Here is a 14998-nt window from a genome sequence, read left to right as displayed (position 1 = left end):
AAGACGTAGGTTGCATTCATTGCCTACCTTCGTCTTCAACGTCACATAGTGTTGTTTCTCCTTAAGCTGAGTTCAACGTCTATGACATTTTCTTGCCATCAGGGACCTCGGTCTTTTGAAGGCAATTGACTTTCGCCTTTTGAGCTTATGCATTAAGAGAATCATCGCCGCGCCGTCCGGCATCGGTGACTAACACATTTTTATTTGTTTAGTCTCTCAGCATAACTCTTTAAAGGGTCGAAGGTCACTGACTTACCCGGATGCTTGGACAACTTGCCTCTACTGATTCCGAACCAGTCAGTCGGCAGCTGTCAGAGCGCCGAGTCAGTTACGAACTATGCTGTGGACTTGTTAGTTCGGGTTGTTTTCCAGAGCAATCATTACTTCGTCCTTAATAGCTTGTCAGTATGAGTACTGTACATAACCAAAGTCGAGAAGAGGGATAGGTCATATGACTATCCCCTTCTTTTCTTCTTAGGTAACTGCATGACTTCTCTCGGAAGTCAAGCACAAAGGGATGGGGATTTGTGACGCTCGATTTCGTACCGATCTTCGTAGCGAAGACTCAGAACCCTTCGGTAACTGACGATTGGTTCGAGTCCTTCACAATACCCTCCCTAATGGACTTCACCGCCTCCGATATGAAGGCTATGCTGCTTTGTCCTGTGAAGGCGCGACGGAGCTGTCTGAAGAAACTCGACACCCCAGGATGAGTGTGGACGCCTCTTCATCATCTCTCTCTCGCGTTCCGCAAGAACTTCTCCGTGGCGCAGGTAATGAAGGCAGGCGCCTGGTCCAACCGGACCGCATGCACCTCCTTCTACCTTCGGGATATTGCCCACAGGTCCTTGGATCTTTTTCCTTGGGAACCGTGGTGGTTGCTCAACACGTTGTGTAGTTAACCCAGACCCTCGCAGGCTGAACAGCATCGAGTCCTGGTGTGACCGTAAGAATGGATGAGGAATGAGTGTGACTGGCTCCTCTTCCCATCTTTTTCTTCCCTCTACCTCTGGGTAGAGGGACACGGTCGTCACCCTTGCTGGGTAAGGGACGAGATGCAGGTGAGCTACTCAATAGAGCACCATCCTATCCCTTTCAGTAGGGATAGGAGTAAATATCCACCACTTCCTCCAACAAGGGGGAGGAAGTGGATGCCAATTTGAGACAAACCCATCATTTTATGATTGTCTCTTGCAAACAGGAACAAGTTCTTGCTTGCTGGTACGAAGAGATACGCTTGCCTCTCTCTTAGTACTTGGCCCAGAGGTCTGACCATTGATCCTGCGGTGCACACCCCGATCAATCGACAGAGGTGGTTTGGATCCCTCCCTTGCTCTTACGACCAGGAGAGACTCCAGGGTTGGACGAACACCAGTCTGTTCACCAAAAAGACTCAGATTCCTCCCACCAAGAAGTGAGTCTTCCTATTGTTAAAGGACCGAGGGTTTGTATTACGTATCGGAACAAATGACAATTTGTCGAAAATTGCATTTTTCCTAACTATACAAACCTGAGGTCCTTTACATATAGTCCCACCTCATGCCACCCCTCCACTCTGCAACTTTTTGCATGGGCCTAAAGCAAAAGTGATTCTTCACCTCTCGGGCGCGCTGGGGGCGCGCGCACGATCGACGAAAGCAGTTAACTACCGTTCTTCTCCCCCTTGTGTTCGAAGCTTACGACCGTCCCAGCTGCCGCTAGTTACCTTCCTATTGTTAAAGGACCTCAGGTTTGTATAGTTAGGAAAAATGCAATTTTCGACAAATTGTCATATTAATCAGACTGCGATCATGAAGCCAACAAATACATATGTATTTTTTAGAATTCTTCTTCTGTTTTAATATTACATTACAATGTTTCATTATAGCTGTCAGTAACTCGGTATCTCCATAAAAATAATAATTCTCTCTCTCTCTCTCTCTCTCTCTCTCTCTCTCTCTCTCTCTCTCTCTCTCTCTCTCTCTCTTCTCTCTCTCTCTCTCTCTCTCTACTACTACAAAGATGTATGTTTTTTTGTATGATAAAGAAATGATTTACTATTTTCAAATATTAATATTAATTTATACAGCAATAATATCAATTCAATAAAGAAAATACCATAGTGAATTAGTAAGATTTTAGCTTATATTTAAAAAATTATGGAAGAATGAAGGAAATCCCAGTCTTCTCTGTAACCTTTTCCTCAGATGCAGGTACTAAACTGTCAGTATATCAAGTTCTGTGACAGCCCGAGGGGGAAGAGTTGGGGAAGAGCTGCAGTGTTGCAATGACGTGGTCCTGAAATTTTTCCCCCTCCCCCCGCTCTCTCTCTCTCTCTCATTTTACTGAGACTCGAGATTTTTTATGTACTTGTACTATTTGTTTTTAATACTTTCAAATAATAATAATAATAATAATAATAATAATAACTGTAATTACAAAATTCATATGTGATAGTATTTTAAAGAAATACAATACGTACTAATCTATCCATGTCACTTTTAATTAAGGTTAACTCTCTCTCTCTCTCTCTCTCTCTCTCTCTCTCTCTCTCTCTCTCTCTCTCTCTCTCTCGCTCTCTTCTCTCTCTCTCTCTCTTTTGCCACACAAGATAATAATGTCATTGTGGTAACTCAATCCCTCTCTTTCGCTGGAAGCGTTATAAGTATTTTTTTGAGAGAACAGAGAGAGATAAACAAACACTATCTCTCTCTCTCTCTCTCTCTTTTACCGAGATGAAAGAATTTTGATGGTACTAGTATGTAAAATGTTTATTGATAATTTCAGTTATTTAATAATAATAATAATAATAATAATAATAATAATAATAATAATAAAACTTTAATACGAAATTCATAATGGTCGTATTTTAAAGAGATGAAAATGACCTTTCCATTTCACTTGTAAGGATAATTCCTCTTTCTTACTGAGATGAGAGAATTTTTATGGTAGATGCTATGTTTATTATATTTTTCAAATAATAATAATAATAATAATAATGATAATAATAATAATAATAGAAGTAGTAATAATACGATAACTAATTTCAAAAGAAAATTCTTCCCTTTGTCTTTTTCTGTATCAATTTCCCTAACTCAACTCGAGTGCACTCGAGCTTAAGCCATACAATGGGCAACGAATTTAAATGGTTTTTGTATTCTCTCTACTCTCTCCTCTCTCTCTCTCCATCTCTCTCTCTCGTCTCTCTCTCACTTCTCATCTCTCTCTCTCTCTCTATCTCTCTCTACTCTCTCTCTCTCTCTCTCTCTTACTGAGATGAGATCATTTTCATGGACATGTATGTAATAAGTTTATCATTAATATTTTCCAATAATAATACTTATTAACTGTAAGTACAAAATTCATATCTGAGTATTTTAAATACAATAATCATTCCATTTCTCTCTTTTAAATACTGTGAGGACAACTCTCTCTCTCTCTCTCTCGTCTCTCCTCTATCTTCTCCCTTCTCCTCTCCCTCCCTCTTCTCTCTCTCTCTCTCCTCTCTCTGCCTTCCACAAGATACTTGTCATACATTTGGTGTTTCTATTTCTTCTTCCTTTTATCTCTCTCGCTCTCAGCAAAAGAATTGATAGACAGACAAACATAATTGCACAGTCCTCTCTTTCTCTCTTCTCTGGAGAAATATATGTGTTTATGGGAGGGGGAAAAAGTTGCCTACAGACTCATTTCAATCTATTGAAACTGTAAGGAGTTATTTTTTTTTCTCTCTCTCTCTCTCTCTCTCTCTCTCTCTTGTATTTTAATGAAAATATACAGTAATTTGTGAATACACAGTGTTGCACATGAAAAAAGTAAATTAGTGATAATTTTAGAGATAAGCCCTAAGAAAAATTGCAAATTAGTAGTGAAATTTTCCCTGTGGACATGTTTTCAAGAACGTCGTTCCGGCTTACGACGATTTTCGGGTTACGACGCGTCTTAAGAACGGAACCCCGTCGTAACCGGGGACCGCCTGTATTTATATACGATAATGATATTTTTTTCTATTTCTGATGGTTGCATACTAAACTTCAGGCAATGACAAAAAAAGGAGCCAAAAATGAACTCTTAATCTTGAAAACTAAGCGCACTGTGAGTTTTTGAAAAAAAAAAAATTTCCGCTTCGGCACTCACTCCGAGACCCCCTCGGCATACGGGAGACAATTTTTATTATACCATTCAGCGTTTAAGGGTTAAAATGGATAATTTTGAATCTTTCCCTCCATTTCACAGAAACAGCTCAAATACAAAGTGGCCACTAGTTTTGATAGTAAAGAATATGAAGACAAGAGGAGACCTGAAGGATTAACTGAACTGGAAGTGAAAGAAAAGGAACCAGTTGTCCAGGAGGAAATAGCTAATCTTCCCACTGATAACTTTGCTGGCAGAGAAGTGGGTGACATAGGTAGGCGCTATTTTTCTTGAAGAGCTTTTGTTATTAAGGTTTCTCAGAAGCATTTCATGTGTTCATATTATGAAATACTGTCCATGCCATTTTTATAATCACAATCATACCCATAATCATTTCAAAAGAACATTCATAAAAATATTATCCAAAACTGTTGAATGACTGTGCCATCATTGCACCCACCCAGCCTCCCCATAATCCATTTGGAAGAAGACTAACAGGAAGGGTGATAAAGCATACACAACCCTTCTTTTCTTATATTTTATCTCAACTCCCAAGTGACCAGGCAGCTCTAAATTTATATGAGTGTATGAAGTATGGTAGGAATAGAAATAGCCTATTTTAATAATAATATCATACCAGTGTACTTTTGTTGGATGGTAATAATCAGCAGTTAAGAGTAAGCTTTTCGATATGTAAGTGATACAGTTATATTTCTTAATTTTTAATTGATAGAGGCTGACATAATAATGGTGTTTCTTTTACATTTTGAACAGACATGCAAGGCCTGCAAGGTGCAATAGTTAAAAGTGGCAACTTAACCCCACGCACAGTGTCTGAGGCTGAGGATGATGTGGATGCACTGGATATTGGTGATGCTGTAGGACAGGACACTAATGCCCCAACAGATGATTCTCATAACCCTGATAATCAGACTTTACTGAGATTGCTAGATTATGGAGAGAAGGCAAGACTCTCTTTGTACATGTTGTATGGTGGTTATCACAAGCTTCCAATAGCTCGTGTAAAATATTCCATAAATAATGATATTGATTAGCAATGATATTTAAAATTCAGTCTTGCTTGACAAGCTGTAATGTTCTAATTATATATGGCATTCTTTTTCTCTAGATCAGTCACATGTTCCGATGTGCAAGAATACAAGGTCTGGATACTATAGAAGGTTTGCTTTTGTTTGGTCGAGAGCATTTCTATATTGTAGATGGCTTCACGCTACTCAAGTGTCGAGAAATCAGAGACATTGCTTCTCTTCCAGAAGGCACTCATGAACCTATAATACCTTCTACAAATCCTTCCCCAAGTCTTGAACACCACTCATGTTCCAAATTTAATTATGATGAGATACGAGAAGTGCATCAACGAAGGTTTGTCCATCTCCCATGTTTGAGTTAAAAAATTTCAAAAATGATTAAGAGTGTTATTTGGAGTGAATCATATCTACTGCTAAAAATAGCTTATATCTCCATGCTGATAGGTGAGGAGATGTAAGCTCTCTTTGACTATAGGTAATTATCCAGATGATAAATTTTATTTTGAAAATTTATGATTTTAGTATTCATTGATTAGTTCAGCTTTATAGAATTAGGTGAACCTGATTGAGGGATATACTGTTTAAAGAACCATAAACCTTATTCTTGAAGGGCTGTTAATATTTTCATTTGAGCAAACGATTTATTGTTTTGTTACAGATACCTGCTACAGCCAATTGCCTTGGAAATATTTTCTTCTGATGGAAGAAACTACCTACTTGCACTGCCTCGAAAGCTACGGAACAAAACATATCAGCGGTAAATATTCCAATAATTTAATGTAATTTTCACTTTGATTTTCAGTCTAAAAGATGAAGAACTATTTTTACAATACATGTCACTCAGTGTTTTTATAACTACAAACTAGAAATGATATTAAATGAAATATACTTCCAGAGCCAAAAATTTGAGTAACTACAAATGGTAACTTTTCTTATATGATAATGAACCTGTTTTTGACAAATTCCAATGTTGATCGATAAGAAAACCTGAGGGAAAAATTATGAAAATAAAGTAATCTCTCATTTATTCGTTTCCCATGTCTGCACCATACCATGATCCCACCTTTTTCACTAAATGGCAAAATTGCAAATACTGGATGAAGTGTTAAAGATACAAAGTTATTTGTATGTTATGATCTTCCAAGAATGTTAATCTCAAGGCTTGTATGAAATTCCTGTCAAACTTCCTCAGGCAAAGGAGAGATCCTGCAAGGAAATTTGATGTCTTTGGTGTTACCTCTTTCTCAAAGAGTTAGCATGTCATTCCTTGTAACTAGAGAGGCTTCTGAATATAATCAAAAGCTTGTAAACTTGAGATGAGATGGGTGTTTGCCCTTTGATGGCTGACATTGAGAAATTTTTACTCTGCTGTAAGAGCTGGAGACAGCTATAATGGTAGTATTTGCTTTGGAAGGATCATGAGCCAGACAACTGACTTGAATAGTAAAAGTTGGAGATAGATTGTTCTTTGGAAGTAATTACGTAGTCACTTTGGCAGCTTCCATGAAGACTCATCTATGAGTGAGGCTTTGCATGATAATTTCCATACCTGAAGATTTAGCATTTTGAGGATCTAATGAAATTTCTTGAAGTGTGGTTGTCATAGAAGCTTCTCCCATAGAGCAGACTCTTGGGAACATCTACCAAGTGGCTGAAAGGTCTGGACAATTTCTGTTGGGGCCAAAGTTTTGCCAAAGTGATGTAGAGGTTTGTAGATTCTTTATCTTTGTCCAGAAAAAATTTAATGAGGCCAGACAGAAGAAAAGCATAGGCTTCCATGTACAAACCGGGTAATAGTGTCTGTCTTTAAAGGGGCTAGATTGATGAGTGGCGATCGGCACCTTGATAAGCCCATTAGTGGGGTCCCTATGGAATGGAATGGCTTAAAACAAGCTGGACATGAGGTTGGCCATAGCAAGCTGAAAGAAGTCTTTGGATCTGAATCTTCCAAAGTTCCATATAAACATATTGTAGTGGAGAGGTGTTGCTCATGATCTCAAATATCTCTCTTGAGATTGATAAGATGACTGGCAGAAGACTTGGAAAAACTGCATGTTTTTTAATTTCTCCTGATGACAGAATGGATTCCCTGCGTCTTCTCTTGGGGTTTAAAAAAGTGTATGTTGGTATATATATCCATCCCTGAATAGGTAAGTGTCGTAGCTAGTTCCAGATAAAATAATAAGTAAGACTATTTTGAGATTTTTTTTTTTTATCATTTACACAAAATTGGGGTTTGAAGAGCAAGCAATATGCATGTGTGGGCGACAGGCTCAAATTTACAGTTTCCACCTTAAAATCCAGTCACATTAGAATAATTGTAGGAAGTATGGAAGGCGGTTATCAAAGAGGTACATTATAAATATTAGAAGTGTTAAAATGTGTCGGTGAATACGAAACTGGTAATGTTGATTTCAGTGCGCGCATGGGTAGTGAGATAGGATAACCATTGTTTTCTTTGCCATTTTTGCATGTAGCCAGATGCTGTAGTACTTTTTGTTGAGGCATAAAGGCTATTTGATGCAATAGTCTGTGTATGTGAAACAAAATTTGTTGAGAAAATAGTAAAACTCATTCTCCTTGCCTCTGGAGTAATTGCAAGGTCTGTTGATTATGAGTATGATGAACTGTATATAGGGTGGAGCTATGTCTCTTTCAGGACAGTTTAACTTCTGTGTTTCAATATGACAGCCATCTATTTATCCTCCAGTCTCAAGTGTAGTGTCTCCAACAAAGAATGAGTTTACTTATTGATGATAATGTAGTACATAGTAAGTCATAGGTGACCTGATTCCTCTGTAGGATCCTCAGAGGGTGTTCCCTGGCATGTCCTTCTTCTGCTGATTGTTAAAATGGACACATAAAATTTACTATTCAGTTGACCTGGGGTTCTATTTAGGCCATAGATTATTCACACTACGTTATTAGGCTTGAGGTGCGGTATGGATTTTGTGAACAATATAATTTTGTAATGGTTAAGTATATTTTGTTGAAAGGGGGAGAGAGAGAAATTTTGTTTCAATTTTTTTTATAGATCTTATTTTCATGTCTATGACATTGCCTGTAAATAATTATGTTGACTGTATGAGTTCATTTTCATTATGCTCAGTATTTTAATGAATCAGGTATTTACAGGCTAATATATGAAACTGATTAGGTGGGGTTTCTCTTTCCAGACTAATGATGGTTTGTACAGGCCTAGCCGATAATGCACAGCAGTCTGTTGAGGGTCAGAGGCGATCAGCTAGTGTTGAGCAAGCTGGAGGTCTGTTTTCTTCTATAATTGGAGAAACTTCAGTTACCCATAGATGGGTTGTAAGTATTTTTTATAAATCAACACTTGTGCATGGTATTCTCTTGTTTTTAGTGATCCACAGTACCATTTTAATAATAGAAATTACTGCCACTCGCTCCAGGGCATTTCCTTTGTTTCTTGTGAGATCCCAAATAAAGCTTCATTGGTGAGGCAAAACCCTCCCTGGTCTCGCAGAACTTATACAAACCTACAAGATCACACACACTGGGCTCACCCAGAGAAAAGATAGATTATACTAATGTTAAGACCTCAGGTTTGTTAGTTATGAAAAATACAAATTGTTTAAAAATTTGTCATTTCATGCAGCGTGGTGAGATCAGCAACTTCCAGTACCTCATGCATTTGAATACCCTTGCTGGACGTTCCTATAATGACCTGATGCAGTATCCCATTTTCCCTTGGGTACTTGCTGATTATGCATCTGAGGAACTTGATCTGACTAATTCATTGACCTTCAGGGATCTCTCTAAGCCAATGGGCGCTCAGGTTGGTCAAGTTTTTTATCATTTATTGAATATTTGTTTCAAATTCCTGTTTTAGAATTTGGTATGCCCCTATGGTTATTGACATAGATTTTTCCAAAGTGGTTTAAAGTACTTGAACAAAACAGTTTTTCAGTATCAAATATCAAAATATCAATTTTCACTTGCAAATATACCATCTTCACATAGTTGTAAATTTATTGTTGTTGAAATGAGTGATATTTTTAATTTAGTTATATTCAACCAGACATTCATGGAATGCTTAAAAGATTAGATAATGTGTATATTTTAAAGTTGCATTTCTATATAGTTAGCCTTTAGCCTTTTAATACATCATACCACTTAAGTGGTAAAAGAAGGAGTAATATCCCGATGTGAAGATAATCATGTGGAACCTTAAGTAGAGTTCATTATATTATTATTACTGTTGTTATTATTATTATTATTATTATTATTATTATTATTATTATTATTATTATATATATTTTCTTTTGGTCTATCACAGTCCTCCAATTCGAATGGGTGGTATTTATAGTGTGGGGTTCCGGGTTGCATCCTGCCTCCTTAGGAGTCCATCACTTTTCTTACTTTGTGCGCCATTTCTAGGATCACACTCATCTGCATGAGTCCTGGAGCTACTTCAGCCTCTAGTTTTTCTAGATTCCTTTTCAGAGATCTTGGGATCGTGCCTAGTGTTCCTATGATTATGGGTACAATTTCCACTGGCATATCCCATATCCTTCTTATTTCTATTTTCAGGTCTTGATACTTATCCATTTTTTCCTTCTCTTTCTCTTCAACTCTGGTGTCCCATAGTATTGCGACATCAATGAGTGATACTTTCTTCTTGATTTTGTCAATCAATGTCACGTCTGGTCTATTTGCACGTATCACCCTATCTGTTATGATACCATAGTCCCAGAGTATCTTTGTGTGATCATTTTCTATCACTCCTTCAGGTTGGTGCTCGTACCACTTATTACTGCAAGGTAGCTGATGTTTCTTGCACAGGCTCCAGTGTAGGGCTTTTGCCACTGAATCATGCCTCTTTTTGTACTGGTTCTGTGCAAGTGCTGAACATTTGATGGCTATGTGGTTAATGGTTTCATTTTTCGTATTGCACTTCCTACATATGGGAGAGATGTAAATCCTACATATGGGAGAGATGTTATTTACATCTATCGTTCTTTGAACATATCTGGTTCTTAGGGCCTGATCTTGTGCCACTGTTATCATTCCTTCAGTTTCCTTTTTGAGCTCTCCCCTCTGTAGCCACTGACATGTGTCATCGTTGGCTAGTTCTTTAGTCTGTCTCATGTATTATCTTTGCATTGGTTTGTTGTGCCAGTCCTCTGTTCTGTTTGTCATTATCCTGTCTCTGTATATTTCTGGGTCTTCGTCTACTTTTATCACTCCTTCTTCCCATGCACTCTTGAGCCACTCGTCTTCACTGGTTTTTAGATATTGCCCCAGTGCTCTGTTCTTGATGTTGACACAGTCCTCTATACTTAGTAGTCCTCTCCCTCCTTCCTTTCGTGTTATGTATAGTTTGTCCGTATTTGCTCTTGGGTGTAGTGCTTTGTGTATTGTCATATGTTTCCTAGTTTTCTGGTCTATGCTGAGGAGTTCTGCCTTCGTCCATTCCACTGTTCCTGCACTGTATCTGATTACTGGCACTGCCCATGTGTTTATGGCTTTTATCATATTTTCGGCGTTGAGATTTTACTTGAGTATCGCCGTGAGTCTCTGCATATATTCTTTCCTGATCGTGTTTTTCATCTCTTGGTGTTTTATATCCTCTCTTTATATTCTTTCCTGATCGTGTTCCTCATCTCTTGGTGTTTTATATTCCCAGGTATTTGTATCCCATCTCATCTATGTGTTTGATGTTGCTCCCATCTGGTAGCTTTATCCCTTCAGTCCTTGTTACTTTGCTCTTTTGTATGTTGACTAAGGCACATTTTTCTATTCCAAACTCCATCCTGATGTCCCCAGATACAATCCTTAGTCTGGATTAGGGTATCTATTTCCTTGATGCTCTTGCCATACAGCTTGATGTCGTCCATGAACATCAGATGGTTAATTCTGTTGCCTCTTTTCTTGAGTTGGTACCCAGCATCCATCTTGTGCAGTACTTTTGTCATGGGAAAGCATGGATTACTTACGAAGAGTAGTGGGGACAGGGAGTCTCCCTGGAAGATCCCTCTCCTGATATTAACCTCTGCTAGTCTTATTCCAGAGCTTGCAAGTACTGTATTCCAGTTGCGCATTGTATTTTTGAGGAAGGATGGTGTTTTCCTTTGCCCCATATATTTTCAGGCATTCTATTAGCCATGTGTGTGGTATTATGTCGAAGGCTTTCTTATAGTCAATCCATGCCATGCCTAGATTGGTTTTCCTTCTCCTACTGTTCTTCATTACCATTTTGTCTATCAGGAGCTGGTCTTTTGTGCCCCTACACTTCCTTCTGCATCCTTTCTGTTGGTGGAGGATGGTTTTTGTCTCCTCTAGCCTTTCACTGATGATACCTGTTAGTAACTTCCACATTATTGGTAGGCAGATGATAGGCCTGTAGTTACTGGCTCTATCTTACTCTTGTCTTTTTGTACTAAGGATGTTCTTCCTGTGGTCATCCATTTGGGTGCATGATGATTTGTGATACAATGCTGGAGTTGTTCTGCTATTTGTGGATGTAGGGCCTTGAAGTTTTTGAGCCAGTATCCATGGACTTCATTGGGACCTGGGGCTTTCCAGTTGGGCATTTTCTTTAGTTGGTGTCTGACTGTGTCTGTCGTGATCTCGGTGAATGTTTTATTCTCCCTGTGTCTGCTTCCTTGACTTCCTGGAGCCATGTTGCATGTTTGTTGTGTGATACTGGATTGTTCCGTATGTTTTCCCAGAGTCTCTTACTTGGTTCAGCTTCAGGAATTTCTTTGTGGTTGTCTTCCCCTCTTAGTTGGCTGTATAGTCTTTTCTGGTTGGTTGCAAATAGTTTTTTCTGTTGGTATCCCTTATTCCTGTTCACGTACCGTTGGATCTTATGTGGTTTGGCCTTAAGCCTCTGTTTTACATCTTCTATTGTGTTGTTTAGTCCCCTTTCCTGTACTTTGTATTTCTCGTTCAGTTCCTCCCTTCTTTTCTTGCTTCTTAGCCTTTTTTCTGCCATCTCTTTCAGTTTACTCAAGTCAGATCCCATCTCCATGATTTGCTTTTCCAGGTGCCTTTTCCAAAGCAGTTGCTGTTTTGGTTTCTGTTGGGTTGGTTGTGTTGGTGGTGTTGGTGTTTGTATCCCCCATCAGTTCTGCTACTAATCTTGCTCCTGCATATGCCAAGTTATTTGTTTGTGTGATACTGGTTGTGTGTATTATTCCCATTATTTCATTGACCTCACTTGTTTTCTCCCTTAATTCCTTGGTGTTGTAGGCTTTCATGGAGGGGATCTTTGTTCTCTCTCTATCTGGCTCCATCCATTGTCTAATCTTTTCTACCCATTCCGTCCTCTCTGTTACTTCGTCGGTGTTTCTTCGTGTGTCGTTGTTTGATACCTCATCATCCCTGTCGTCTTCTGTGGCATTGTCTCTCAGTTCATCTTCTTGTAATTCATTGCCATGTGTCATTTCCCTTTCCATTTCTTCTCTTTCGGTTGGGTAGAGCCTGTTCTTTTCTCAGTTTCTTATTGGTCTTGGTTTGCCAGCCTCTACTCTGTTTGGAGGGTGTTATTCCTCTCATTCCAGATGTTGACCAACCTTCTTCTATATCCTCTCTCCGTCGGGTTGCTTCTGATGTAGCATCTCCATATTTCCTTATTTTCTTCTCTAGTCCATTTCTTCCTCTGGTTTGCTTCTGTAGCTCCAGTCTGGTTTTTGCTTACTGTCATTGTGGTGGTCAGTTGCTGGATGATGACCTGCAAGTACCTGACCGTCTTACCTTTAATTGGGCTGAATACCTGGCTGCCGGACGAAGCTCCTCTGTTGTCAGAGGTTCCATTATGTGGTTGTTGTGTAATCCTTCATTTCTTTCCATCATTGCTGAGTTTTGCTATTTAACCCATAGCTGGACCCTACCCCATCAGGAATAGGTACTCATTTACAGCTGAGTAGACTGAGGAAATTATGGTAAAGATCCTTTCCCAAGGAATCAACCCCAAGGAGAGCGGTCACCCATCCAACGACTGACCAGCCCCAATGTTGCTTAACCAGTCCATTGACGACATAACCCACTCTGCCACGGCGCCACATTTATTATTATTATTATTATGTAAAGGATTAGTTTATCCAGACCTCTTAGAAGTAGAGCACATAATTTCAGAGATTTATCTATAAGTTTTCCTTATTAGTAATACCTTGTTGAAGGAAAGGCTGAGAAACGTGAGATTAGCCAAATTTCACATAGCCCTTTGTGCTGTATTCCAGTTGATGCAATGATAATAAATGCATTCCAGCCATGAATATTAGCCAAACAGTGATCTTAACTCCTTCATATGACCTCTAAATGAAGTGTGTGAATTATACTGCACATAGATAAAATTGTAACTATACAACTAAAGAAAAGAAAAATTGTCATTGTTACAATGATTTATTCTTGTATCGTATTCAGATCTGTCACAGCAGCAAGTATTGTTAGTAGACATTTCACCTCTTACATTTTGAGCTGGCTTCTGGGAGTATGAACTCCAGCTGTGTATTACTACTTTGTACTATATCTATTTTTCTTACCAATATTCGTCAATATGTTATAACCTTTCTTATCATAGAATAAAAAAAGTCTGAAAAGGGAAGTCAGATCATGGGAAATATATTTAATTTTCAGTGTGTACATACACTGAAGTGTACATACATCTACAAAGAAAAGCAGCATCACTAATTTAGCAATGTAGGCAATGCCAGAACTCACAATTTATTTCTGGCTTCATTCCTAACTAGTGTAAATAGAAAAAGGTATTAATGAAACAATCATATTTAAAAGTGAATCACCATCAACTTATTCATAGTAAATCCTCTAAATATAATCAGTGCATTACAATCACCCATGCTCATTTTTAGATTTAGATGCTCTATGTCTTTCATATGAGTTTGAAATTGTAAATTTGGGTTTATATGACATGTGGTGCTTATTTTTTCAGACACCAGAAAGGTTAGAGCAATTTGAGAAGCGTTACCGGGAATGGGATGATCCATCAGGAGAAACGCCGCCTTATCATTATGGTACTCATTATTCTTCAGCCATGATTGTGTCCTCCTACCTTGTACGAATGGAACCTTTCACACAACATTTTCTCAGACTGCAGGTAAGAAACATGACATGATAACTACTTAAGGCATGTATTACATGAATGCTTTATACTCTTGTGTACTAATTAGATAGTGCTTTACTTTGAAATGTATTTGTATGATTATGTAAATAGTGTATGGAAATGGAAACGTAGTCAGCAGGATTATGTAGTCAGCAAGAATTCCATTTCATTTATTCAAAAGTGGAGGAGACAAATCACTGTAAGTTGAATGATCAGCTTATAATATGCTAAACAATGCTTTGGCACCAGTTTAAAAAGAATCATACCACATGAAGTCTGATGGTTACATATTATTATTGTCAGGGCTAAACTCAGAGAAGGCCAAACTCATGACTAGGAGATATATTGACTTGCTTGCTCCATATAAAGGGAAACAGATACTTAGACAATATTAATGAAACATTTTTAAATTGTGCTTATTTGATACTCATATATTATATAGCTACATAAAAGCAAGTTTCATTCTAGCAACACTTTCCTGTTCGGTTTGAAGCATTGATTATTTTATGCATCCAAGGGTGCATAAGCTAAAAAAATTTGTTTGAGTTAGTTTACCTAATGATCAACTACAGTAACTCTTGTGATGAAATTCTCAGAGAATTGAACACCCTGAATCTAGCCCTGCCTAGGTGCAGTCTGTATGGTGTTACTCTTAGATAACCCAAATTATTGTCATTTGAATTTGAGTCATTTTTTCAGAATGCAATATTTTAATTACTGGATTTTGATTTGAAGGTCTGTACAT

General features: G+C 38.2%; 1 protein-coding gene across 1 annotated transcript in view; it reads left to right on the top strand.

The window, feature by feature from the left end:
* Positions 1-1055: 1055 nt before the first annotated feature.
* The window catches only part of LOC135210407 (WD repeat and FYVE domain-containing protein 3-like), a 41071-nt gene continuing 27128 nt past the window's right edge, over positions 1056-14998 (top strand). The window contains exons 1-7 of the mRNA XM_064243310.1: positions 1056-1061; positions 4222-4387; positions 4888-5078; positions 5243-5496; positions 8339-8477; positions 8785-8964; positions 14083-14247. Coding sequence (XP_064099380.1) covers positions 1056-1061; positions 4222-4387; positions 4888-5078; positions 5243-5496; positions 8339-8477; positions 8785-8964; positions 14083-14247 — 1101 coding nt within the window. The remainder of the gene's footprint in view (positions 1062-4221; positions 4388-4887; positions 5079-5242; positions 5497-8338; positions 8478-8784; positions 8965-14082; positions 14248-14998) is intronic.

Source organism: Macrobrachium nipponense, chromosome 39, assembly GCF_015104395.2.
Source record: "Macrobrachium nipponense isolate FS-2020 chromosome 39, ASM1510439v2, whole genome shotgun sequence".
Classification (NCBI taxonomy): Eukaryota; Metazoa; Arthropoda; class Malacostraca; order Decapoda; family Palaemonidae; genus Macrobrachium; species Macrobrachium nipponense.
Note: the sequence above shows the minus strand (reverse complement) of the source record. Positions and strands in the feature narration are given on the sequence as shown.